We start from the raw sequence: 25,900 nt of genomic DNA, 5'->3' as shown, positions 1-25,900 counted from the left end.
AATTTTATACACATTTTTCTCTATCTGAATAGATACAAAAATATGATAATTTCGGTGGAGAGAGAGAGAGAGAGAGATAGACAGGGAGGAAGAGTAAGCGGAAGAAAACAGCATTTGTGCGCATCAATTTTAGTTTGATCGAGTAAAGAGCATAAACAGTACGTGATTTCGCCCAGCTTTTCAATTTAAGGAGCTGACTTCTTATCCTTGATGCTGTGAAAGCCGAACAAAACAATCCGAATGGAGTGGAAATTTTCATTCGGCGCAATTTGAAAAGAGACAACGAGTCGCTTGTGCAACACAACGAACAGCATTCAATATTCCATGTAAAATGAAGCAGTTTCAAGAGATTTTAATCTCAGCACATACTTTCGTCTGCGCGAATAGTATTTCTGCTGCTGGCTGAATCATTTGAAGAAAAAGTAAGCAAATGACGGAAATTCCGTTGATACACACAGCAATAAAATCCAGTAGTGTCATCAACAGTTCACGCCAATTGTTGCACGCATGTATCATAAAGCATTCAATTGCCGATTACAACTGCGGACGAACCAGCGGACGAACCAGCGGACGAACATTTCAAAGAGTGCAAAAGACAGACGATTTGCGGCTAGGGGCGTATTACGGCAGAATATTATCTTGTGCATTTGCAAACTAAATTGTAGAGTTTCTACTGTTCGAATGAAATAAATTTGACTTGAAAATGAATAAAATCAGCTTTAATAAGGCGAAAGTGGAACAGTTTTTACTTGCAAAATTTAGTCTTTTCGCTGCTTTATTTATCCACTGTCTCTGTCAATCTAATTCTATAAGAATTCTTAGTTCTAAGTAGTAAGCTCTATCTTCAAGTAAATATATGCAAAATACCCACATATTGTTACATTGTCCGAGTGCACAAATTCAAAACACAAAAATGCACAAATGTGATGATGATCTGAAAAAAAAACGGCTGTTGTCCCCTTGAACGAAACGGTATAAACGAGAGAAAATACGAGCCAAAAAGAGCGCACCGAAAACAGCGAATGTGTTATGGATTCGTTGTCGTTGTGGTTGTCATCATCGTGCATGGTATCTGTGCGGCGCGCTCGAGAGATGTTGCTTTTTCACCAACGTTTTCATATGCGAATGATAGAAAACGGGCGGGCATAAAGCGACTTATATGTTACCGCCTAGCAACCAATGAACCAGATTCACATACACATACCATGCGATTGCATGCAACACACGGATGACAAACACATAAAATGTTCAACAGTGTTTCGTCCCGTTTGGTCTGTTGTCATTATCCAGTGTGTACTCTTTCATTGTAATTGTCTTCTCTCGCGTAAATTCGTTGGTGGATTACACATTATTTTTCCCTGCTGTTTTGTTTGGAATTCTGTTAGCGTTGTGTCTTTTTTCGGGCTGTTTTGTATCTTTTTTTATCGTCGACGTTGTCGTTGTCGTTGAATTTTATGCTTTTTCCATACGTTTGTATGTGAACCGAATCGGAATTTTTGCTTTTTAAGTGCTAAAGTCGATGTTGATAATAGTTGCTGGTGCCTGTCACCAATCGATTTGATAAACCGAAAAAAGAGAATAAAAACAAAATCTCGGGCCTCCGACGAAAAAGCAAAACAATATAAAGTTAGAGAGACATACAAACTGGCAAGAGCATCGACAAAAAAAAAGAAACATTTAAAAAAATATTATAATCGAGAGCTGAAAAGAATATATCAAAACAAAGCTGTAATACAGAGAGAGAGAGAGAGAGAGAGAGGGTGCGATGTTTCGACACGTCGTTCAGTGAGAGCGTCACATGAACGCGTATATACATGTTACAAATACAATAAAAGGCAACAGTAAGAGCACTAGCAGCAGCAACAACAGCAGCACCAGACACACTATAATCAAATTCGCGCGCGCTTGAGTGTGTGTGTGTGTGTATGTGTGTGTGGATATTTCGAATATCCAACAAAGACACAAAAGCATATCTCATCGGACTTTTCGCTTGTTTGCCCATTTGGTTCAGCGAACAAAACATTGACAGATTTTTGTTTTAGTTGTTTACGGGTGTCCAGTGAAATCGGTGTTATTTATTCGATCAGTTTTGCATTTCGTATGCGATTTCCTGGCGGTTGCGCGACTTTTTTTTTCTCTATCGCTCCCGCACAAGTGAAACATATAATCGTGCGCGTGTTCAAGTGAAATTTTCCGAGTTATCACATAACAATTCCGCACATCTTTTTACCGAGAAAGCAATGTTTTTTTCTGTGTTGATAGTGTAGAAAAGATTCGTTGTAATCAAGTATTTTAATGTGAATCTAATAGACTGTTAGCACTTATCAAATTGCGATAAAAATAATTTATTTTCTGACTTTTTGAATCACAAGAAGAGAGAATAACAAGAATAAAGAAAAAAAAAAATAGGAAGAGCAGCGATTGTTTTGTAAATGAATGAAAAGAGAACGAGTTTTTTTTTGTTTTCTTGATCTCCCTCTCTCTCTGGTCGTCGTTGTTGTTGAATGGCTCACAGTGGGAAGCACAAAATGAACCAACTGATAAAAATGCAGAATGACATTCTTTGAAACGGTGCACGTGTGTTTTGTTCCGTTTGACGACGGCGGCGTCTGATGTTTTGAGCCATTCACATTTCGTTCGTTCGATTTTGAATCCGGTGCACCGAATCGATGTATGAAGTCCATTTGCAAGTGAAAAGAAAAGTTTACAAACATCAACCACTGAGCAGAGCGCGCGTTGTGATATATATTTTGACGCTTTTTTCTTATCGCATCGTCAATAGCAACAATTCGTCTCATTCTCATTCTTGTGCACAAAATACATACATTTTAACTTTATTAATAAACTTATTGATGACGCGTGCAAGTTGTTAGCACATGTAAAATAAACAGAAAACAGCAAATACTTCGCATTTTGCCGTACGTGTAGTTGTAGTGGTGTGTTCTATTTTTTCTTCTTCTGATCGCTTTTCGTTTGTGTGTTTGAAAGTGAGAAACACGAGACGCGCATTAATTCCGTTCGATCGAAGTATTGGCTTTATGTGCGGTTTGGAGCACATTCGTTTAGCGGACACATCAATTGAAGGAATGAAGGTAAGTCAACTAAATCCCAAAATCACATCATAAAATCGACACACATTTTTTTTTCTCCTTAAATAAAATGAAAATCAATATGTCTGGCCTCCCCGAACCACAACAACAAACAAAATGATTGGGTCTTTTCGAAACGAGATTTCGGAAATGATGATTAATAATAAAAAATGTTGGAAGAAAATATAACATGATCACTTTTATATCATCGACACAGAAAATCCAGGTGATTTTCGGTGCTCTTTTACCTTAAGACAATGAGAGAGTAACGTCATAATCATTTTTGTTCATAAATTTCGGGATTTTTTGTTCGAACAAAAATAATCATCGATAAATAGTAATAAATCAAAATGGAATGGCCAACAACCATGGAAGATCTCCGAAACCGAAAAAAGGTGTACGAATTTATGTTGATGTTCCGAAAAGAATCATCATAACAGTTGTAGTATCGTTTATGTCGTTGTCCTGTAACTGTAACTGTATACAAATCGAACGGTTTCTGATCGATTTCTAGACAAGGCGCGCGCGCGCGCGCTCAAAACATATTGGCATGCACATGCTTCTTGAAGTAAAAACAAGCAGCTTTCGAGTGTGTGCACGGGACAAGAATCTATTGTTATCCTATTAAAGGCGTGTTAAATATTAAAACATATTTATAAACTGTTTTATAAAAACTTTGTGTCTCTGCTATATTCCGTTCGGCCGGCGCAAGCAATAGAAACACATCATAGACGACATACACGTACATTTATTCTCGATTTTACTGCAAAACACACAAACAATGCAACGTCATTCTTTATGACATCGACTTCGAAGCCGAAGAAGAAGAAAAAAAAACAACGAAAACACAGGGGGTTTGATGATATTGTTAATTTTGTGCATGGAATAGCCCGAAAAACTGAAACAAGAAGAAAGAAAATGATGCGGCTAATTCGAAATAGCCAAGGCTTTTTTTTCGGTGCAATTATTATTGTGTGAGGCAAAATCAAAGTAGGTAACAATGCGAAAGAGGAGGAAAGAGAGATGAAGATGGCACAAGCATGCATGCACACATTCGGCTGGCTCTCGGCAAACGGTGTCGATCATTGCATTCATATATTGAATCATCTGTAGCAATGGGACAATGTGCACGCATCTAGCAGAAGCCCACAAATAATACGCTTACCGAAGCCGTTTGCATTGTTTTTCTTTTCTTCTCCTCTGCTAAACGTTTGTCAATGCCACTCTCGGTCATTCAACACGTATCAAACGATCGTTAGTTGGCCTACTCTTGTCTTCGAGTGCCTTCCACAATGAAGTAGTGCATCGAAAATGTTGTTTTTTTCGCTCTTGGAGCGAATCGAAATGCAATCCATAAAGAAGGCAACTTGACAGCTACACAGAACGCACGACCAGGATTATTAGGTTTTGTTGGTCAACAGTAATCGAACGGCTGATGGACATTATAAAAATAAATGGGCCCCTTTTTGATACTGATGAACGCAGAACCAATAAAAATCCCATTTTACCTGGTTCGATGGCGTCACAAAAGTGCCCCTCATAACAACATACTCAATTCAATTGAATAGACAAATACACACACACTCACTCACTCTCTCTCTCTTTCGGATCTCGGTTCGTTGAGATCGTTTTTGAGAGAGAGAGAGAGAGAGAGAGAGAGAGAGATTTTCTTTACAGCATTTCATGATCATGAATTGTACGCGATTCACCGGAGCATTCGGAGTTTATGTGCAATATGATGCAATGTAATCGAGTGACTGTGAGTGTGAAAGAGAATTGTGACTTTTTGTCACTTCTTGTTGTCGTTGTTGTTGTTGTTGTTGTTGTTGTTGCCGTTGTTGGTCGATGTGTAAAAATTCAAAGAATGAATAATAGAAAAATCTGTTCAGACAAGCAAACAATGCAGACTCACTTCTACAATATAATAGCCCAATGTAGACACGCATACAAATAAATCGCAGCAGATAAAAGGCGAAACAATGAAAATCCTCTTGACTTTTTAAATACACACAATGTTTTGTGGTCATAGACTCTATGATAGAGGTACATGTTAGCCGAATTGAGTGAGTGAGTGTTTGAGCGATGATGATATTGTTTATGTATGTGTGTACGTTGTACGTACCCCTGGTGTGATTGTATTGATTGAATCGAGTGTGCATTTATTACACATTTAATGCAACCATAACCAAATCCATGCATACAAGCGACACAATTCGGTTTTTAAAGGCCGAAGGTTCATACATTACAAATTGAGCATCTGCTTTTGGCGAACGTTTTTGATGGAACAGAAGAGCTCTCTATCCTTGTTGCTCTAACTCATGCTTCATCCATTTTCAAGGCTGATACATGATTTTTCGATAGCCCATTCTTTTCCTCCTTTTCGGTTGTTATTGTCGTGGTTGTTTTCGCTTGTGAAATACTTCCACAGAGTGACACACACTCAACTTTTTTTTCACTCTCCTCTCTCTCTCTCTCGTTTTGAAAAGGATAACATGATAAATTGCCATTTGAATGGAATTTAAATGCAAGCTTCGCAATGAAAAGTACTTTTATTGTTTTGAACACAAAAACCTCTGTGCGACGATGACGATCAAATGAAGTGCAACTAGACTTTAATCGTCTACGGAATCGACTGTGGAGAATGGGAGAGCGAGGAGCCGAAAAATGAATTCGACTACCAAAGAGAAAAGGCAGGACTCACTTTTCAAAATCACAAAACAATTATTGTCATCCGAGAAAAATATCGTATAAGCCGAGCATTTGAGTTGACACATTTGAATGTGTAACGACATCCAAGATTGATTTTGATCATTATTATCATTAAAATTGTTTGTTTTTTTTGTCATTCTTTGTATGTGGTACATGTATTTTGTCGCATATCCCAATCAACGTGGCAGCACAAAAACGATTTTTATTTCCTACAAATTATATGAGCCAAGAGTCCATTAGAAAGTGATACAGTTTTTGAGTGGTTGATTACTTACACAGGATATATGCCAATCAAGATTCGGGCGTAGACAATGGAAAAAGCATCTTCATTCACAGCCACACAAAACGATGAATATGAATAGAAGAAACATGAAACAACACCACCTTTTACGCATCAAATGATTGAACACTGGGAAAGGAAGAGAAAAATGAAGATCCAGAACACAAAAAAACATCAACTAACCACAACACGCTTTGAATTAAAAAGTCATTTGCTATTTGATGAGATTAGAAGAAAAAAAACTGAACGGTTTTTTTTCGGCTGTTGAATGAAACCGACAATTATGTTTATGATTTAAACTTTTCCGGCACTTCGCATCATTATCAACGATGCAATTTAAGTGGTTCGGTAGCTAATTCAATAACAAATCGTTTTTATGTGTGCATATTAAGATTCTCTATACTTTTTTCATCTGTTTTCCGCTTCATTCGAATGTAAGCAATTCATTAATCAAATTAAATCAATTGATTTTCGAAGAAAATGATCATAAAAGCGCGTCTTTGATTACGCATAAACGTAAACGTTCGTTTGATGTAAAATTATAGGCTTGGATCTTTGGCTACTGGTTTTTTCCCTCATTTTGTGGGTGCTTTTGATGCCGTAAATTTCCACAATCTTTGGACACTTTCTCAAAGCCTATTCTTGGATGTGTCGTCATTTCTGCTGCTTCACACAAATTTTTCGGCTTTTCAACATTACAATTGTTTTTCTCTTCGTTGTTCTTTGTTTTTTATAGTTCATGCAAAGGTTAACCACAACTAACAGACAAGTTGGGGCCATCATTGTTTTATTTCTCTCTCCCTCTCTGTTCTATTGTTCTTATTTGTGATGTCCAAGAGAATAAACACTCAGTGGGCATCGCTGTGTTATGCTGTGTTATGCTGGCCGCTTACTAATTGTTTTCTGATGATTAATTATACGCTCAATTATTAATCAAACGCTTCAAACAAATTGCCGTATCTCATTTACTACAATGACTATTTTTTTGTTCTTATTGAATGCCGGGTTACAAGAAGAAAAAAATTGCACACTTTTTTCTCTCTCTTTAGCTTTTCATATTCAAGACTCTCGAAAACAATTACTCAAGTGTCGATGTTGCGCATTCCGATTAACGTTTTCTCTCTCGTTCTTCTCAAGATGCTTTAACTCTTTGCAAAGGCGTTGGGATTTCTAGTTTGAACATTTCCATTCATTTCCCTTTGACCATGAAGTTCGTTTGCGAATCGCTCATAAAAAAGATCGCCGAAAATAAGCGTCAATTGCAATTGTTATCTTGCGTCTTTTGCTAATGATGACATTCACTTTGTGCGCCCCGCAACGTCTTCGCCGTTTTTTCTCGTCTTCGTTTACACAATTTTCAATGGAAAAGGCAACACAATAATTATGAATATGCTAATTGAAATAATTAAATAAGGACAAAAATATTCATCAGACTCTCGTATACATAGATGAATTGAAAAATATATTGTTTTTCCTTTTCTTTCTATTTGAACTTGCTAATTTCTCACACACCAAATGAAAAGATGTACCCAGAGCAAAAGACTGAAAAGAGAGCGAGAATGCTGCAATCCGCATTGTGATTTAAATAAATATCGACATCGAAGAACGCGTCTCTCTCACGACTATTTACTATTGTGCAACAAAAGAAGCGCCTAATTTGCATGAAAATTATATGAAAAATTCATCTTGAGACAAAAAGCGACAGAAAAATGAATGCGCAAAATTTATTATAGAGAAGTGGAGAGAAAAAAATGTATCGAAATGCTAAAAAGAGAACGAAAACATTTTCGTATTGATGATGAAATGTGCGGCGCAGCTGTTTCGCCTATTATGATTTGTAAGGCAACGGTACAATTTTTGACATTTACATGTGACTGGAATCGGGGCCCGATTATCGGGCAAACGAACGATGTGTGCGAATTGGTTGGGCTTCTTTTTTTTCTTCGTCCGTGATTCCGTAAACAGATTGAAAATAGATGGCTTTTTTGTCGGATTGGGAAAAATTTGAAATCATATATTTAGCATGTTGATAGCTATAAAAAGAAGATAAATAAAAATGGAATCATTCAATAGACAAAGCTGAGACAATTGTGGATCGGGCTATTCTTTTTCCATAGTCAGCACTTAAAAATGCTGAAGCGAGCCATTAAAAACGGTCAAAGATACTAAAACGCTGGATATAAAGACTTTGGAACGACCGCAAAAATACTCGCCGATAATTCCATTTTAAAGCGAAAACCGAAATTGATTTCTGTCAACAGTGTCGCACCGCGTTTTTAAGCTAGTCGCACGCATTTAAACCCATCGACATCGTCTATTTCGCATTTATTCTCATCCATTTCACTTCTAGGCGGACTGTGACTGACGTTGATTTTGACGACACTAGTCACACAGCAATGTTTTTGTAGCCGATAAAAAAGAGCAAACAACGATAACCGATGATATTGTTTTATTTTCGGCGAAGCGAATAAAAGATGATAGAGAGGAAAAGGAAAGAAGAAGAAGAATATTCTTAGACAAAAACCGAAAAACCATATGCAACACATTGGTGTAGAAAAAATTATGTAAATTTGAATATTTATACAACTTTTCTTTTGGGTAAAGTCTTTTGAAAGTGGATGATATATATTAAATATTAATAGTTTCGAACAGTTGTTTCGTTGTTTCAGCTAATTTACATGTGTTTTATTTATGACTGCTGTGGCGTTTCTCACTTTCTGAGTCTGTCTGTGCTTCATCGTCTTTGGTTTTGGTTCTACGAAACCTTCGTTCTATTGCTCTGCGGCACTAGTGCTGGCATGAGTGGCTGGCCACTGGTTGTGTTAAATCGATTTTCGGCTATTTTCTCAACATTATTATTATCACTAAACGTTTTATTACCATTTCGTAATGTGACAAGAAAAATCACCGTCAAAACGGAATAATACTTGTAGTAGAACGGTATAAAATTCGGTAAAATACGTTTCGATAGCATGTAATGCGTCAATGTGGGCTTTTGAACTGTTCTGCTCTCTCCATCATCACCAACCTGCTGCCGATGATCATATGTGCTCGCACGCTCTTAAATAATTCTTTTGAATGCGGCGATATTAAAAGTGTTATGAACGCGAAGATAAAAATGTTTAAGATGAAAAATAACGATGACGACGACGACGGCTATGAAAAATATAAAGAAAAAAAAACGCTCCATTAGAGATAACAGCGTCGACTAGAGTCAATCTATATATTCATAGAGATTTTTTTTTTGGCTGGTTTGGTTTGTGACTGTGTGTGTGTGCGTACGACACATCTGAAAATATTAAAAAAGAAAAAAAAATATTAAAAGGTTATTAAAAAAAATGTTAGCTTTTGTGCTTTGATTTCCAATAAAATAGCTAATCTGACACCTAAAGAAAGAAAAATTGATATGAGATTTTATCGATTTATGGCGAATTTCTCACCATATTATACCGCTGGCCGGTATGCAGCGTTACGTTTCTTCACGGTCCGTTCCACTCTTTCTCTCTCTTTCTCTTTTGTCTTTTCTTACTCGAATTTTATCGGTGGTTTTTTTTTCTTCGGTTTGGTTCGTGTGCCGCTTGTAAATTCCTTCTAAATAGAGATACAAAAATTGAGATTTGCGGCTGGAACAAGAAAAAAACACGGTAGAAAGAGGAGAAGGGTCAAAAATTTTGAATATTCAAATAGCGATCGCTTTTTGTCTTAGATGATTGCGTTGAAAGGGTTCACAGCGCATGATGACGAGCGCGCACAATGTTCAACAAATCTCGACTTAGCCTTATTTCCAATCAAAATCACATATTTCTATCGATGTTCATCTTTATCTCGTCGTCGCATTCATAAAGACATCTTCCATCGGTCGATTGGATTGGTCGCGGTGTGTGTGCGAGATACGATTTTGACTCGGTTGCCATTGATGATTGTTTGGCATCACAGGCGTTCCGGTTACTAAGAACCATGTCACGTTCGATAAACAATAATTCTTGTTACACTGTATCTTCGAATTGAAATTTGTGCAATTACATATTCAATCGGCGTCCATCGAAGAAGTGTACAACAACCAACATCTATAGATGGGAAAAAATTATAAAGAAAAGTAGAAAAAAAAAACTGCCAAATGCCCAACAGAGAAATCACAAATTTACAAAATCTGTCACGTTTTATTTGAATAATACTTGAAATGGCTGAAAAGAGTTTTCAGTACTTGCGTCTTTTCCGAGCCAATAAACAAAGCCACATTGAATGCAAAGTTGACACACAAATGAATCGGTTTGTCCGAACAACCGATTTGTTTTTCTTTCTCGTCGTCGTCGTCGTCGTCTTAACCAGAATTCCAACGACTTAACTCGAAAATTGTGAATGAATACGTCGAGCGTAAGCGGTGATTTTCTCAATGAAACAATTTACAACTATTGGCCATTTTTGACGGTTAGTACATCATTGCGCCGATATGTTAGGCAAACAAATCATTACACTAATGTCATTCATAAATTGAGTTTCCGGCGACGTTTATGCTGAAAATCTTCACATTTTATCTATATGTCGAAAACATTTTGCGTTTTGTTTCATTCAAAAAAGAAACAAACGCCTTGTAAACTAACATCTACTTCTACATGTTCAATTGCTGAACAAAACGAAAAAGAAGAAGAAGAAGACGAAGGCGACGACGGAGAAAAGAGAAGTTTAGTATTGCACCTTCGCATAATAAAATCAAACATAATCCCATTAAGTGTAACCATTCCCCTGGCGATGTGATTTGCTTGTGTTTTGTTTCAAAATCGTGTGTCGATTATCGCGCCCATCAAACAAGGGTTTTAGTGGTATAACATGCGAGGACCGTTGTAAAATTGCTACAATGTCGCACTTCAGATATGTGAAAAATGACATACACAAAGAGAGGAAAAAAAACCTATAGTGCTCTGGCACATATTCGCTGGTTCTCCCTTCCGACAAGATGTGTGTGTGTGTGTGTTCATCATTTATTCGGAATGAACAGTCTAACATTATGTGCAAAATGATACAAAAATGTGTATCGTAGATCATGAATAAAATGTGGCGTATTGTTGATGTCAGTCATAAAGTTATAATTTTTGGATTGAGCATATTTTCAACCCCTATTTATTGTGGTGCCATTGCCGTTTCTCGTTTCGATTTGATTTTGTTCCTACTTCGCTTGGCAAATCACCCAACTTACAATCGCTGCCTATAAATCGTGTCGGCCAGCCAGCCATTTGATGTATATCATGAGTTTTGATTTTGACTTTTTTTGTTTCCATTCATTTGCAATGCAACGACCCAAACTGAAATTTTATTACAAGGATGTTGTACCGAAACGTGCAAACATATGTTTTATGTTCGGTATGTGAATATGTTACGAGAGAAGAGAGAGAGAGAGAGAGACGTGTAAGCAAAATATGAAAATGTTCTCCCATTGCGATCGGGTGGTGTACACGGCCGAAGCACTCGACACATACCAAATTGACTGAGGAATTTGTGTACGTTTTTTTTCTTTGCCTATTCTGGTTGGCATTTTTATTTTGCGGTTGTCTGTTGGGCTGTTTCGCACAATGGCACACACACACACACTCACCGAACTCAGGCAAGCGTAACGAAAAACTAGATGCACACGGAACGAATATGTTATTAAATACATTTTCATATCACCTATATGGTACTGGTACTGTGCATATTTGAACTACTGTTTTTCTCTCATTCTTTTTGTTTGTTCCTACTGGTTCTGCTTGTATTTGCACCTTCGAAACGATTGCTTTTGCATTTCATACCTAATAAAATGGCGTTGCGCATTTGAGATTCCCCGAAAATTGACGATGTACATTGCATCGCCCTTTTTGTTTATTTTGTTGAACGAACGAACGAAGATGTCTACTCATCGCATTGATGGAGAATGAACGACGGGCATGGGTAATTCGCACATTTATTCAAAATGGTGTAAAGCCAAACATGTCTAATCTGGTGACAAGCGTGAGAAATTCGCAACATTGTTGGCGAAAATGAAAAAAACAAAATAAACACCAGTGCACACGAACATGCAAAGTCCATATTGTTGATCCATATTTAGTTTTGTAGCAGTTCGACCATTTCTCTATGTCTCAAAAATAAATTTATTTTTTTTCTCGCTCATTTTTCCACAGACAGAACTTTGTTGTTGTGCTGCATGCGGTGAACCAATATCGGATAGATACCTTCTTGAAGTCGGCGGTTGTACATGGCATGGATCATGTTTGCGGTGCTGCATTTGCCTGTCGCCATTGGACCGTCAACCGTCTTGCTTTCTACGCGAGCGTCAGATTTACTGTAAAACTGACTATGCAAAGTAAGTGCTCCATTGCCAACTTGAACGTTCGTTGTTTTTTTTTTTGGTTTTGGTTTGTTAAATACACAAAGATATCATAAATTATCATCGATTTAAGATCGCAAAATATCCTCGATCCAAAAGGCGACTTTTTTCATATCTATATTCCAAATGAAACTTAATGACAGATCATTAAAATGAAAAATCCTTCTGCACAGTCGAAATGGCTATGCATTTCAGGCGCGAGTGATGCTGGTGCAGTCGTATCGAGATGTTGCGCGTTCAGTTTCAAACCAATTTACTTTTGCTGCCGATAAATTTCAGAATTTAAACTAAAAATGGAGCAAATTATACGTGAGCATTTCTCATGTGATTGCACGCGTGCCGGGTGAAAATTTGCATTTAAATCGTATCCGTCGAAGGTGATTTGACAAACTTCGCTTTGGATTAGATCCATTCGAGTGGCAATGCATCCTTTTTAACGATTGTTTGGGATTTTATTTCAACAGTTAATTATGTAATCTGTAAATGTTAATGTTGAAACAGGCAAATTACAAAGAAAAATATGCAGTTTCCTCACAGCCAGAGCTTACGTCCACCGAGTTTGCGATAGAAATGAATGGAAAGCGTTAATTTTTGCTCACTGAAACGGTTCGCATCTTCGCGCACTTAACAAATAAACCGTTTGAACTTTCTATGGCTCTTCTGATTTAAACTAACAATTGAAATATTTATCAATGTTGCCTATTTTTTTTTCTCGGCTGTACATTTTCCGCGTGCAGAGTTCATGAAATGAAATTATGTGTGGCGTTCGAGAGTGTGCACATATAAATGAGCGCGTGAGCTAACTCAATCTGTAGCCAAATGTACGCGTCATGCAATTGAATTATGGATTTCTGTATTCAACCATTTTTTTTCTTCTTCGTTTGTTTCATCCAGGTTGGCCAGTTCGATATATGTTTAACGAAAGGCTGAATGCTGTGAAAGTACAGCTAGATAGATGCGAGTGATTTATGTCCGAAAATGCCATGATGAAAAAAGAGAACAATTTTTCATTTTGATGCGATTGAAGAAAGAAAAAAAAATAAATCACAAGCATGTGTGTACACATACCTTTCAATTGGTCATTTCTGCTGGCCCGGATCAACAAATCGAATGATATATTCAAATGAATTTCAATTAAAACAATTCCATTGTAAAAAGTTTGTTTTTTTTCTCTCTCCGTTGAATTCGTCTTGTTCAATCACTTACACACATATTTGCCGTGTTTGTGTCGATGATTGTGAAGAGAGTGGCGGCCGATAGAGTGTGTTCAACACATTTATCTTCATTAGTTGCCGTGATTTGAGCATCTTGAAGCGAGTACGTTGTTGCTTCTTTTTTTTCTTGAAAAATCATTTCGCGCTAACACATTTCGATAGATGGGTACTCTCTTATGACACACAATTATGATTGTCGTTATTCACCCAATTCACAATAGAAATCTAGATTAAGGATTTGAGATGAAAACTAAGCATCAACTGTTTCGTCGTTTCACGGTAACTTTTTTCTTCTCTTGTTGATTTTATCATATATGTTGGAAAGTCACTCAAGTCCCAAGGATTATAGTCGATTTGAAGGTCTTAAGCGATGCTTCTGAATTAAATAAACAATAATCACAAAGACAATTTCACCGAAAAAAGAAACAGAATTATGGTGTTCGAAGCGCTATTTCGAGTGCGTACCGTTGCTCTTTTCTACAAAGTGTGGAATCAAAACATGAATCAATTTGAATTGCCACGGATAAAAACTTTCGAATTATCGAATAAAAGACGACGAGAAAAAAAAGTGTCTCGTTTTCTCATTGCTGACGACACATAGTGTCGAAGCGCGCACCTTCGATGGACTTTATTTATTTTCATAAGATTTAAAGGCGAAGAATGGCTAGGTTTCAAGTACCTACCACAATCGTTTACTAACTATCAAAGAATGTGTTTCGGGAAAAAAAAACAACATAGACAAATGTGAGAGGAGCCTTTGCCGCCGCCACATTCAACCGGCAACAAAAGAAGATGGAATAAAGAATTTTGTGTTTGTCTATTCATTTTTATTTTTTCGTTATCAAAATAGAATTCATACGGTCGTATACCATGCAATGGATCTTCAATGGATAAACAAAAAATTATGCTAATTCATCGAATCAAATGGCTACACATCGGTTCAAAGCATCATTAGCATGCATAAATATCTGGATATCAATGCACATCTCTCAGTGGCCGCACACACAAATCAAAATTCACTCTCTTCACGTTGTGTGTTGTTGTTGTTATTGTTGCTCATGCCGTTCAATGGACGATGAGTGTCGATTTTTTTACATAACAACACATCTTCAGCACATTCGAAAAATTCTTCGTGTACAAAATCGGTTTCGGTTCTTTCTAAAACCAACTCTCGTTTGATTGCATTGTGTCATTTTGTTTACGGAACGAAAAGTAAATAATATTTTCATTTCTTATAAATCCATTGCGCAGGAACTTTGGTGCGAAGTGTTCAAAATGTTGCCGTGGAATTTCGTCATCGGATTGGGTTCGACGGGCCCGTGAATTAGTGTTCCATTTGGCATGTTTCGCGTGCGATTCATGCGGTCGCCAATTATCCACCGGAGAACAATTTGCGTTGCTGGAAGATAGAGTTTTATGCAAAGTACACTATCTCGAAACCATTGACGGCGGAACCACATCCAGCGACGGTAAGTCAATAAATCGTCCAAAAATCAACACCCAAAATTTAGCGGCAATTGTCTAAAGTCGATTTGATCTCATCATCACCATCACCACCACCAATCACCAATAGATGGATGCGACGCAGATGGCTATCACAAAAGTAAAGCAAAACGCGTTCGAACCACATTCACCGAGGAGCAACTGCAAGTATTGCAGGCCAATTTTCAAATTGATAGCAATCCAGACGGACAAGACTTAGAACGGATCGCATCGGTAACCGGGCTCAGCAAGCGTGTTACACAAGTCTGGTTTCAAAATTCAAGAGCACGCCAAAAGAAACACATTCATTCAGGTGAAACACGAAACGACCACTACAATAAATTGACTCAATCATAAAATAGACATAAAAATCATAAATTTTGGGCCATTTTTTCTATCTTCTTCACCTAATAGTTCCGAGAGATAGCGATGGAAACTCGTACAGCCGTCATATCAATCTCCAATTGACCTACTCATTTCAAAATACAACACACAATTCGCTACACATAAATAATAACAACAATCACATTCCTAATAATAACAATAATAACAACAATAATAAAACGCATGGTAAGTTTGCCCGGCCCATTCGCCAAATGGAAGAGCATACACTGAGCGCTTGCTAACTTTGTTTCAGAATCATCGCTTGACGATTTATCACAAGATTCGACCATTCACTGCATGCAAGCAGAAGTATGAAACCATTGACAATTTACTACAATCATCAAAAGGAAGAAAAAACTTCTTTTACGTTTGAATTTAAGGTAATTGTTTTGATCGTTTCGATTTTGTCTAAGACGTACATTTTTTGTGGATTTGATCCACAATCGATATGTTCTGGCTTTGATGTTTTATTAATTGATCTTCTTTTTAAATCCGTTTTTTTTTGCAGATGAGCATTTTTTTTTTTAAATCGCACGAAAATCACTACAACTCACACATATGAGCAAAAACATACTTCTTTCACGCACTAGATAAGAATAATTTTTAAGAATTTTCCCATTTTGATTTGCTAGCATTTCGAATTGATGCGTATTTAAAGAAAAAAGACGTAGGACAACCGTGGATCTTCATACCTTTAATTATGTATTTCAATGTATTATTATGTATTATTAAATGTAGTGTTTCGATTTGGAAACAGTTTCTTCCTCAGCTACTCATTGCGACGGCATCAATCTCCATAAACTGGCATTAATAGAATTAAATATCAAGTGAAAGAAAAAAAAAACTGATGTGATAAAAAGAGAACAACAACATAATGTGGAAATAAATCGATATAAACTAAATGAATGTGCCATGTTGAAGGTTTTCTTCTTCTTCTTCTTCTTTTTGCAATTTTACAAGATACACACCCAATATAGAAAGGAGTCGAAGTTAGTTGCGCGGTAAGTAAAACTATTTTGAGAAATTTGATTTGAGTAATTCGCCTAATTCATAGTTTGGTAAAACTGTTTAACCACAGCCCACGAAAAACAGTACCACACAAACTCTCTACGGCTTGACAATTTAACGATACTTCTATTTTTGCTGAAAAAAAAGTAAGTTGGTTGAAAGGAAATGAAGCTGGTATTTCATCACGTAGGCTGTCGTTTTTCGTCGAAAGAGACAAAATTCAGAGTGTTTTTATTACGTTGAAATGCCTTGGAAGTTGATTTAAGTCATTTTGAAAGGCTCACTGAACCAAATGAAGTTTCCTTTCAATTATTTATTGACCTAATGGGGAAAGTGTGACCGGAATATATTTAAAATCCACATTTGCTACACCAAATTCAGTCCAAATGGATTAAAATATTTGTTGAAATGAAAAGCGCGACCAATTCGCGCATACGATGCATTCATCTTTCAAATATTCTTTTTTCCAAAATCACTTGATGACTTCACGGATGCAGTCAATAAATTGATGTTATCTAAAATGAAATTCAAATTAAAACGCCATATTTCGGTAGCGCTGTGGAAGAGATCACATATCTGAAATCCATTAAAAGAAAGCGACAAAAGTATCACATTTACTCACAGACACGAAACGCCACAATGTGGAGAAAACATGCTTACAACTTGTACAGAGAACACCTACTCGAAAATCCCAATACAATATCGATACATTCCGTGTTATTTTGAATCGGCTTTTGTTTTTTTTCTGTCATATTTTCGATGTTGAAAACAAAGGTTGGCTAACACAAACACCAAAGACCACAGTTATACGCGTATTTTTCATTCTCCCTCTCTCTCTCTCTCTCTATCTCTATCGAAGAAATTCGACAATAAATTCGGAAAAGGGAACCAATTAGACGATAAGATTTCATTCGAATTGTTATGGTTTGGTTTTCAATCGAATTTGTATAAAACGTTTCTTATCTTTATTATCGATTTAGATAAAACGAATTCCAGCAGCAAAAGACTTAATATCATGTTAACGATTATATCGATTATCTCGTTGAGCTGAAAGTATAGCCTTACTAACCATTGGCTGCGTTATATCGAATTATCACTCTGAGTCTATTTCTGGCATTGATATCCACATTCGGCATGCTTCTGGCTATTTATTCATAGAAATCATAATTTTTTTCTCTTCGATTCGATTCGATTCGATTCGAGAGAGAGAGAGAGAGAGAGATAGACAGAAAAAAACAAACTCCTTTTTTAATTATATGTGAATCCACTCAGTTTTGTTTTTGGTTGTGCGCCACAGTTTATTGACTTTTTGGATGAAACGGTCGTATCGATAGAGTATAAAACCGATTTTTGATTCAACTAGTCAAAACCACAGAATAAAATGAATTTGTAGGCTTATTTGCTAGAAATAAATGATTTCTCCAGAAAAAAAAATGAGATCAGCAATGCAATTTTTAAATGCGGATCTCCGTTCAACATTGAATTATTTCCATAAAATGTGTGTGAGGAAATCAAATCAAAGTACCGAGTTCAAATTAATTTAATTGAAACTTTCCGTCATCGCACCATCATCATTATAAAAACATTAGAAACGTTTAAATTGATTTCACTGAAAATTAAGACCTCTCCCGTACACCGGCCACAACTTCGCGCCATAATGACTGCATACGTAATTGAAATCACACGACATGAAGCCCGGACAGACGATGAGCCAGTCTCACCCATCTCAACTGTATGCTTAATTGATTGAGAGCGATTTCTCGTTGAATCAAAAACTGTTGCGCGTGCACTCGTTTCGATTCAATTAGATTTGAGCGGGGAGAGCGAGAGAGTGGAAGAGAGTGAGTGAAACGGAGTGTGAAAGAGAAAGAGAGTAGAGAGGAGACGAGCGATTGGGAAAAAAGTGTTTTCATTTAAATAGTGGTAAGAGTTCAAATGTGACTGTGGAGTAATTTATCAAATCGCGGCTTGACACCCAGCCATGCGCATCAAAACAAATCACAATATAATCAGATATCGATCCATGAGCACACAATACCCGTGCCTTAAATGATATATTAAACCGATATCTTTCAGTGATCTCCACTAATAAATATCTAACTCTCATCTCTTCGAAACCCGTATGTAATAAGCGAAATGACTCTTTTTTTTTCTCCAGCGGTGAACTATTGTAGCCCAAGAATTCCAGCATAGAACAATGATTATTGAAAAGCTCTCATATAAATGATTTGGTCTAAATCCAATGTGAGTAAATTATTGGAATCGTTCCAACTACGATCTCTTTTACCCTTCATTTTTCACACGACAAATATGATCTCATTGATTTGAATATACGAGATCGAAATGTCAGAAATCCATAGACTTTTTTCTCTGTATATCAATTTCAGATGCGATTTAGAATTTTTTCACATATTGATATTTTATGACATTTTCGATCAGGAATTTTAACGTCTGATTCAATGCGCTGTTCTTTTTTCTGCGAAATTCAAATTGAATATTTCATCACTTGTCACGATATCCAATTGAATTCAAACCGTATATTTTATTCGAAAATCATGAACCAGTTCTTTTCTCTCACAAATCTTTATTTTTTTAACCTTTCAGCTACTGATCACCTTTAAGGATTCTATGTTGAGAACAACGTCTCTTTTTTTTTTAAATAAAAATCCGCTTTGAATTAATCTGCTTCGCTGGACCACACTAGCACCTGGACCTGCCGACCGTTTATCTCTTGAAATTTTACTCAATAATCCATAAATCATATCGACCGAATTAAATGTAGAGAAGAACAGAAAAATAACGAGAAGCGTTTTTATACGAGCCTTTCGTTATGCCGAAACAATTGAAAACTTGATCATTTTTCAATGCATCTTCGAAATATGTTCAATCCTGTTTTTTTGTCTGTTGTTCAATTCTCTTATTCCATTTCCTGAGCAATATTCTACATAGGAAAAAACTGTATACAGCGATATGATGATGTGCATCGCATTTAATGCAGCGACCCAGAAACCATTTTCATTAGAATGGTTCACGGTGGTTTGCATAAATAATGAGCCAAATCGATGATATCGTCTCCTATATGCATGAGTCGTACATGCATTGATTTATATAATATACAAATTAAATAGGAAAGTCGAACGATTGAAATACCAAATCGATTTGCCATCATTATATCTACTGTTTTTGACAAATATATCAATAGACAAATGAAATTATGCAAAATAATTTCGAACTACTTATGGCCTACGACTGCATGAATGATGCCCATAATTTTGGGACCAAAATATCCCTCAATTGCATTCAGCATTCAATCCATGCATATTTCATTATTATCATTGACGCTCGATGAGTTTGTAATGCATAATTTTCAGTTGGAAAATTATAATTTTGATTGCATTGTTCGCATGCAACCAACACCTGTTGCCCAACTATTTTAACCCGTGATGATGATGCAACTGTTGTTGGAGGTGTTGTAGTCAAATTGGCTCCAAGGTTGATACTTAACCGTTGAACTGTGTTCATTCGTTCACTTTCGATATCAGGACCTGCTCATCGAAAGGAACATGAAGGAGAAAAGCGGACCAATAATAATAATTTGAATTCACAATTAATCGCGTAGCCAAATTGAATTCGATAGGCTTTCAAAATTATCAACTCAATTTAACAGACCTTTTTCCTTGGCTGCAGATTACCGCATCCATTTTTTTTCGTCGTCGCCTTCTTCTTCTTCTCTCGTGTCTGTTGTATTGTATTATGGTCGCGCTCTGGACAAAGAACCAAATCAAGAGAAACAACAACATTTGTGTAGATTAAAAAGCGTTTAAAGTCTTCGAGTTCGATCACCGGGCATCAAGACAGAGAGAGAGAGAGAGAGAGAGAGAGAGAGAGAGAGAGAGAGAGAGAGAGAGAGAGAGAGAAAGAGAGCGAATGAATGGAATCGGTCACAGCAAATACATGAATCCGTAACATTTTCGGGCTTGGGAAAGCGACCGAAAATTATGAATTTTTTTCTATGTGTTAATATGTGTGTGTGTGTTATTTTTTGTGGAAACAAAAATTCACACGATCCAAAGCGGCTAAATCCATGCATTAATAACGCGAATTACATCTTCTGTTTCGAACCGATTTCTATGACAATGTCGATCGATTGAATGGTCGGCGGTGTTATGTTGTGGCGTTGCTGTTGTTGTTGTTGTTTTCTTTCATTGCCTCTATCGTCCATGAATGAAAACCAATAGCGAACAAGATTCGTGTGTTTTTCTTTCTTCGTCGATGCTTCGTAAATATATTTCTATTATGATATAAATAAATTTGTTTTAATTCCAACTAATATCGATGTTTTTGGCTTTTGTTTCTTTTGTTTCTCTCCATTTTTCCCGTCGCCTTCATTCACTCAATTTCTCATGTATGAATTTGATTAATGGCCTGGTAAATGGTTTTTGAATCGAGCGGTGAATTGTCGAAACACAAAGCGATCTACACATCTATCTCCACTCGTACTCTATCTCGCGCACATAGTGTTGCATACACAAATAAAATCGATTGTTTGGTGTGAACATAAACATGAACATATGAAGCACCGACCGACTCAATCGGACGTTTCCGAAAGGAATGGAGAGAGGAAGACAGAGACAGAGAGAGAGAGAGAGAGAGAGAGAACCCACAGAAACTCTTCACTAATTTTACGAAAACTGTAACAAATTGCTAATAATTTTCTTTTCAACATCGTTCACTTGATTTGTAGTTATCTTGAGTGAAACCGTTGCTTTATCTCCCTTCTCTAATTGTTTTACTATCAATTTTTTTCTTCGAATTTTCATATTTTCAGTGTCAATTTGGTTATCGTCTTTTGCAAAATTGCCCATGAAATTCAATTCAACAGCATTCAAAAGAAAAAGAAAACGTACGAAAATTGGTACGCAAAGTGTTTTCGCTGTGATTTTCCCGCGACTCATTAAACCAAATTAAATTTCTTTGGCGTAAACACATCAAGCCAACATTCATTAGTCATTCCAAGTGTCTCATCACATATGTGCGACGCGCACTTCATTTGATTTCAGTTTCCGCTTCATTGCTTGGACCATTTTTTCTACCTCCTCCTTCTTCTCTATCTCTCTATCTCACGCCAGACACAAAACATGTACCAAAAATTGTTGTCGATGCGCCCACAAAATTAAGTGAATACAAATTTGTAGTTATTATCTCGCTGAAAACAGAACCATTAAATTAGGCGCAAGCATATCGGTATTCTAAGTTAGTTGCCATTGTTTTCACTCATTGTTCGACAAAACAAATGAACGAAAGAAAAAAAAAACACATACGAAGCAAACACTTTACAGAAAAAAAGAACGTGTAAAACGGTAGCATCATTTATCATCGAAAAATATAATTGCGGTTTTTTTTCCTTTCTCACCCGACATACAGCAAAAAACACAACAACGGAGAGAAGAAACGCGCTGGAAAAAAAGCACGTCGAAAGGAAGCCAATACATGTTCAGTTGCATTTTATGAATGGTATCCGAATTACGCGAAAGCATTTGTTTGTGGGATCTTTTGTGGTGCGCTTGTTCTGTGTGTCGCGCTCAATGTGCTTTTTGTTTAATGTTCGTAGCGTTTGTTTTGAGCCAAAATATCATTGATCAAAATAAAAACCCAAACAAATCCAATTGAAGGAAACAGAGAATTGTTTTGAAGTTGGAGACGAGAATGAAAAATGTGTAGCAAGCAAAAGGCGGGTGTGAACTTGGAATTTAAATAAGTTTTTGCTATTTAAAAAACACATAGAATGGAAAATAGTCAGACAAGAGACGGCAACATCCACAACAAAAATAACAACATTGGCAAAACTAACCAAATTAATACAAATACGAAATTGGAATGCAAACATCGCGACATGCTAATGCTTTGAATGTGAGACAAGCACGAGAGTTTAGAGGCCGAGACGCGAATCGAACGATGCATTGACGAATGGATGGAAAAACCGACAGAGAGAATGAAATGCAAGATTCAACGATTCCAAGCCGATTGAATGCAAGATGTGTGTAATGTAAGTTATGCAAAAGCTGTTCACAAGCCAAATCGAACGGAAGGAATATAAAATGCAGTGAGAGTGTGAATGGCAGGAATGATGGTTTGTGATAAAGTGTGATCGGTGTGTGTGTGTGTGTATGTGTGTGTGTGTAAGTATGGTGTGATAAGCCCTGCCATCGATCCTAGTTGCAAGGATTTGCAAACACTTGCGTAATAATAATTTCACTGCTTCTATTCGATGCTTCTTACTTGCTTGAGCATGTAAGACTTGTGTCGCGCTCTGCAGCTCAATGTTAATTCATTACATCAAATTAATGAACGAAAGGTGCGAACATCGAAATTAATTTATTCAATTTATTTATTTTGGCTTCATTGTGCTTTACTGTTTGTCTGCGATTGTCCGGTGCTGTGCCAACCAACGTTCGTTTCGCATCGCTGTTCATTCTCCCGCATTCGCGTTGCATTGTGCTCGAATCACATTGGTGCAGCGCAAAGAAGAAGCGAATAAAAGCGCTTACGATGTGGGCATCAGAGCAACGACGAAATGAATGTTCGAGCAATTGTTTTCATGTTTGATGACAGGGTGAAAATTGACATACAAAAGACGAAAAATGGCTCGACATTTTTGCTGTGACTCCAAACGAAAGAAAAATTACGAAAATTGTAAGAAATATCACAGTGTGGAAAGAGGAGGTGAGCGCGCGCTCGCACTCACACACAACACGCACTGCAACTACTAAATCCCACTCAAAATTATTACACAATTTTTTAACAGTTAATTCTGAGTGCGATTGCATCATTTATTCAGTGTGCGCAAAGCGCACAACCATTCTGACCATTCGAGTGCACTGTTCATTTGGTTTGGTGTGCGAATTTGTTTCTCTTTCGCCATTTCTTCAGTTCGGGTTTACCGATTTTCACCGACTGTGAACATGGCCATGGCTTTTGTGATGTGTTGTTTTGGTTGTTGTTTTCTTCTCTCTGTAGTGGCTCTGGTTTTATCTCACCATGTTATCTCAGAAAACACCATGTAACGGTCGCACATTCTGATCGCACACAGTAGGTAGGCTCTTTTGCATTCGATCAATTTCTGCGCTCTCAATACTTATGTAAAATATGTTGTTTTGTCGAAGCCTGCGAAGGAAAAAAAAAATCGTACGACATGCACGCTTTGCGCATGCAAAACATGCAAAATACATCTAACTGCATCTTATCGCTCGCGCAATGGATGGCCGGTCGAGCAGTGCTTCGCGTCTTCGTCGCACAAACCAATGTACGAAAATTCAACGACAAGAAAAATGAATGAATATGTATTTTTTCGCTGGAATATTCATTGGCTGTAATCTTTATTCCCTTCAGTTGCCTTCGATGGTCTTTCTCTCGCTCTTCGGAGGTGCTAAATTGAGAGACTTTGCACATATAAATGTGCACAGCATCCATTCCGGCACTCGAATCGCTGGCGATCGAGCAAGCGTGTGAGTGAGTGAGCAGGGTCGCGCGCGCGTGAACAAATGCAACCAATAAAGCATAACAACAATGCACCCGCCGCGTCTGCGATCGATGGTCCTGGCATGAAACGGAAAACGGCGAAAAAATATAGAAGTCAGAACACATTTGTTGCAACATTAAAATTTAATGGGATACATGGTGAGATAAGTCGTGTACCTGTTCGATTTCTGCGCGCCGTATATGCCGTTCGCATATCTAATTAACGAAATGATAATGAATGATGCCGTTGGATGTGTATGTGTGTATTTGTTTCGGCCACAAACTGCATTTAAATCGATTCGGTCGAGCCCGAATCGAATGAGTTCGGTGTGTGTGTGTGTGTGCGTTTTGTGTTGCTATTTTGTGCACGAATTACTTTTCATTTATTCAGAAGACGAGAACCCAACAACACGGCGATTCTGCTCTTGTTTCTCAACGGCGAACAGATTTTTTAAATTATATTAACTGGCACCTTTGCAACCCGAGGTCAATATGCATCCGAGAAATAGCAGTAGCAACGATTAAAAATAAAATCCAAATGAAACATTAAAATTCGTTGAATAAAAATTGGAAGAAGCGCACACATCACGCGAAATTCGTACGATTGAGAAAATCGATTTTCAAAAACGGCAATGCCGAGCATAACGATTGGCGGTCAAAAGGGTAAGTAAAATGATGCACATTCCGGACAAAGTCATGAAAGAGAAGTACCGTAGCGATATGTAAATTTCATTCGATAAATAATATGATTTCGGTTCGACGGTGGTAAATGCGTGAGTGTGAGAGCATTTTATTACTTCAGATTAGGATTAATCAAATAAAACCGATTATAAAATAAACATCTCAATAAAAGTAACCAATCCACCTAACTGATGACACCTACGAGATTGACGAAATTATAATCCGTTTGTTTGTGGACCCGGCATGAGAATGTACGAGCATAAGATTGGTCGAATGAGAGGGGAAAAATGCGGCCCAAACTGACGTGAAGAGGTATAGAATCAACACGAAAAAAAAAATCATCAACCATAACAACAACAACAACAAATCGCGAGAAGAATTCTCTCAGTCAATACTAACTGGGCGGTGTATGCGTGTTGAAAAAATAAGGCAGCGTTTCGTAAGATCGGTGATCGGTGAGTTTTTGTTTAAGAAATGAACACATATATATATATATAGAGATATAAATAAAAAGGCAGCCGACCGATTGATCACATGAACGATGAAGTAGATAAATAGCAGCGATTAAAAGAATCCATGTTATTAATCTTGTTAAAATGTTTTAAAATGTTATTATTATTATTAATAAATTAGGCGTCATTTTTCACACAAATACTGAAATCATTTTGGAATATGATCGCCGCGTCGACTTTTCGTGCAAATATCTCTGTGTTTTTTCACTCTTTCGCTCGCTCACTCGTTCGCTCCGCATTCTTGAGTACACAACATCCATTATAATGAGCGTACATGTTAGGTGAAGAGATCAACGAAATGATCGTAAAGCATTGGAGTTCCATTTTTATATTTTAATGGCTTTATAAACGGTACGGATTGGTCGAGTAACACCTTCCCTTTGATTAATCCGAGCGCGAGTTTCAGTTCACACAACACAATGCAAACTCTGGAGGCGTCTGAATGAAAATCATCTCCAGGGCCACTCATAAGTTCAATGTGAATATAGAAAAAAAAAATGGATCTTGAGATCGCATAAAAAAATAGATGCGAAGTGTAATTGAAATGGAGTCTAGAGAATTCACTGCACGGAAATACATTTTTTGTTATGTATCAATGGATCGGCGAATGATGATCTTTCAATCTTACTGGTTCAAAAAGAAACATAAAGTTGCCGGCATCATGT

The 25,900-nt window shown here is 37.0% G+C and overlaps 1 protein-coding gene across 1 annotated transcript; it reads left to right on the top strand.

Annotated features, from left to right (window-relative positions):
- Positions 1–1,773: 1,773 nt before the first annotated feature.
- Positions 1,774–16,404, top strand: LOC129578915 (LIM/homeobox protein Awh-like). The gene is made up of 7 exons (XM_055468201.1): positions 1,774–3,092; positions 12,231–12,412; positions 14,902–15,119; positions 15,224–15,445; positions 15,547–15,702; positions 15,770–15,896; positions 16,025–16,404. The coding sequence occupies exons 1-6, from the start codon at positions 3,039–3,041 to the stop codon at positions 15,829–15,831; spliced, it is 894 nt and encodes a 297-aa protein (XP_055324176.1). The 5' UTR covers positions 1,774–3,038; the 3' UTR covers positions 15,832–15,896; positions 16,025–16,404.
- The last annotated feature ends 9,496 nt before the right edge of the window (positions 16,405–25,900 follow it).

The sequence above is a fragment of the Sitodiplosis mosellana genome, unplaced genomic scaffold (assembly GCF_009176505.1).
Source record: "Sitodiplosis mosellana isolate CC-2019 unplaced genomic scaffold, AAFC_SMos_1.0 Smas_scaffold_6226, whole genome shotgun sequence".
NCBI lineage: Eukaryota > Metazoa > Arthropoda > Insecta > Diptera > Cecidomyiidae > Sitodiplosis > Sitodiplosis mosellana.
Note: the sequence above shows the minus strand (reverse complement) of the source record. Positions and strands in the feature narration are given on the sequence as shown.

Excerpts from the sequence above, each read along its gene's own strand:
- LOC129578915 (XM_055468201.1), top strand. The coding sequence starts at position 3,039 with ATGTGCGGTTTGGAGCACATTCGTTTAGCGGACACATCAATTGAAGGA. Across the intron at positions 12,413-14,901 it reads TGTAAAACTGACTATGCAAA|GAACTTTGGTGCGAAGTGTT; the intron begins GTAAGTGCTCCA and ends TCCATTGCGCAG. Across the intron at positions 15,703-15,769 it reads CAACAATAATAAAACGCATG|AATCATCGCTTGACGATTTA; the intron begins GTAAGTTTGCCC and ends ACTTTGTTTCAG.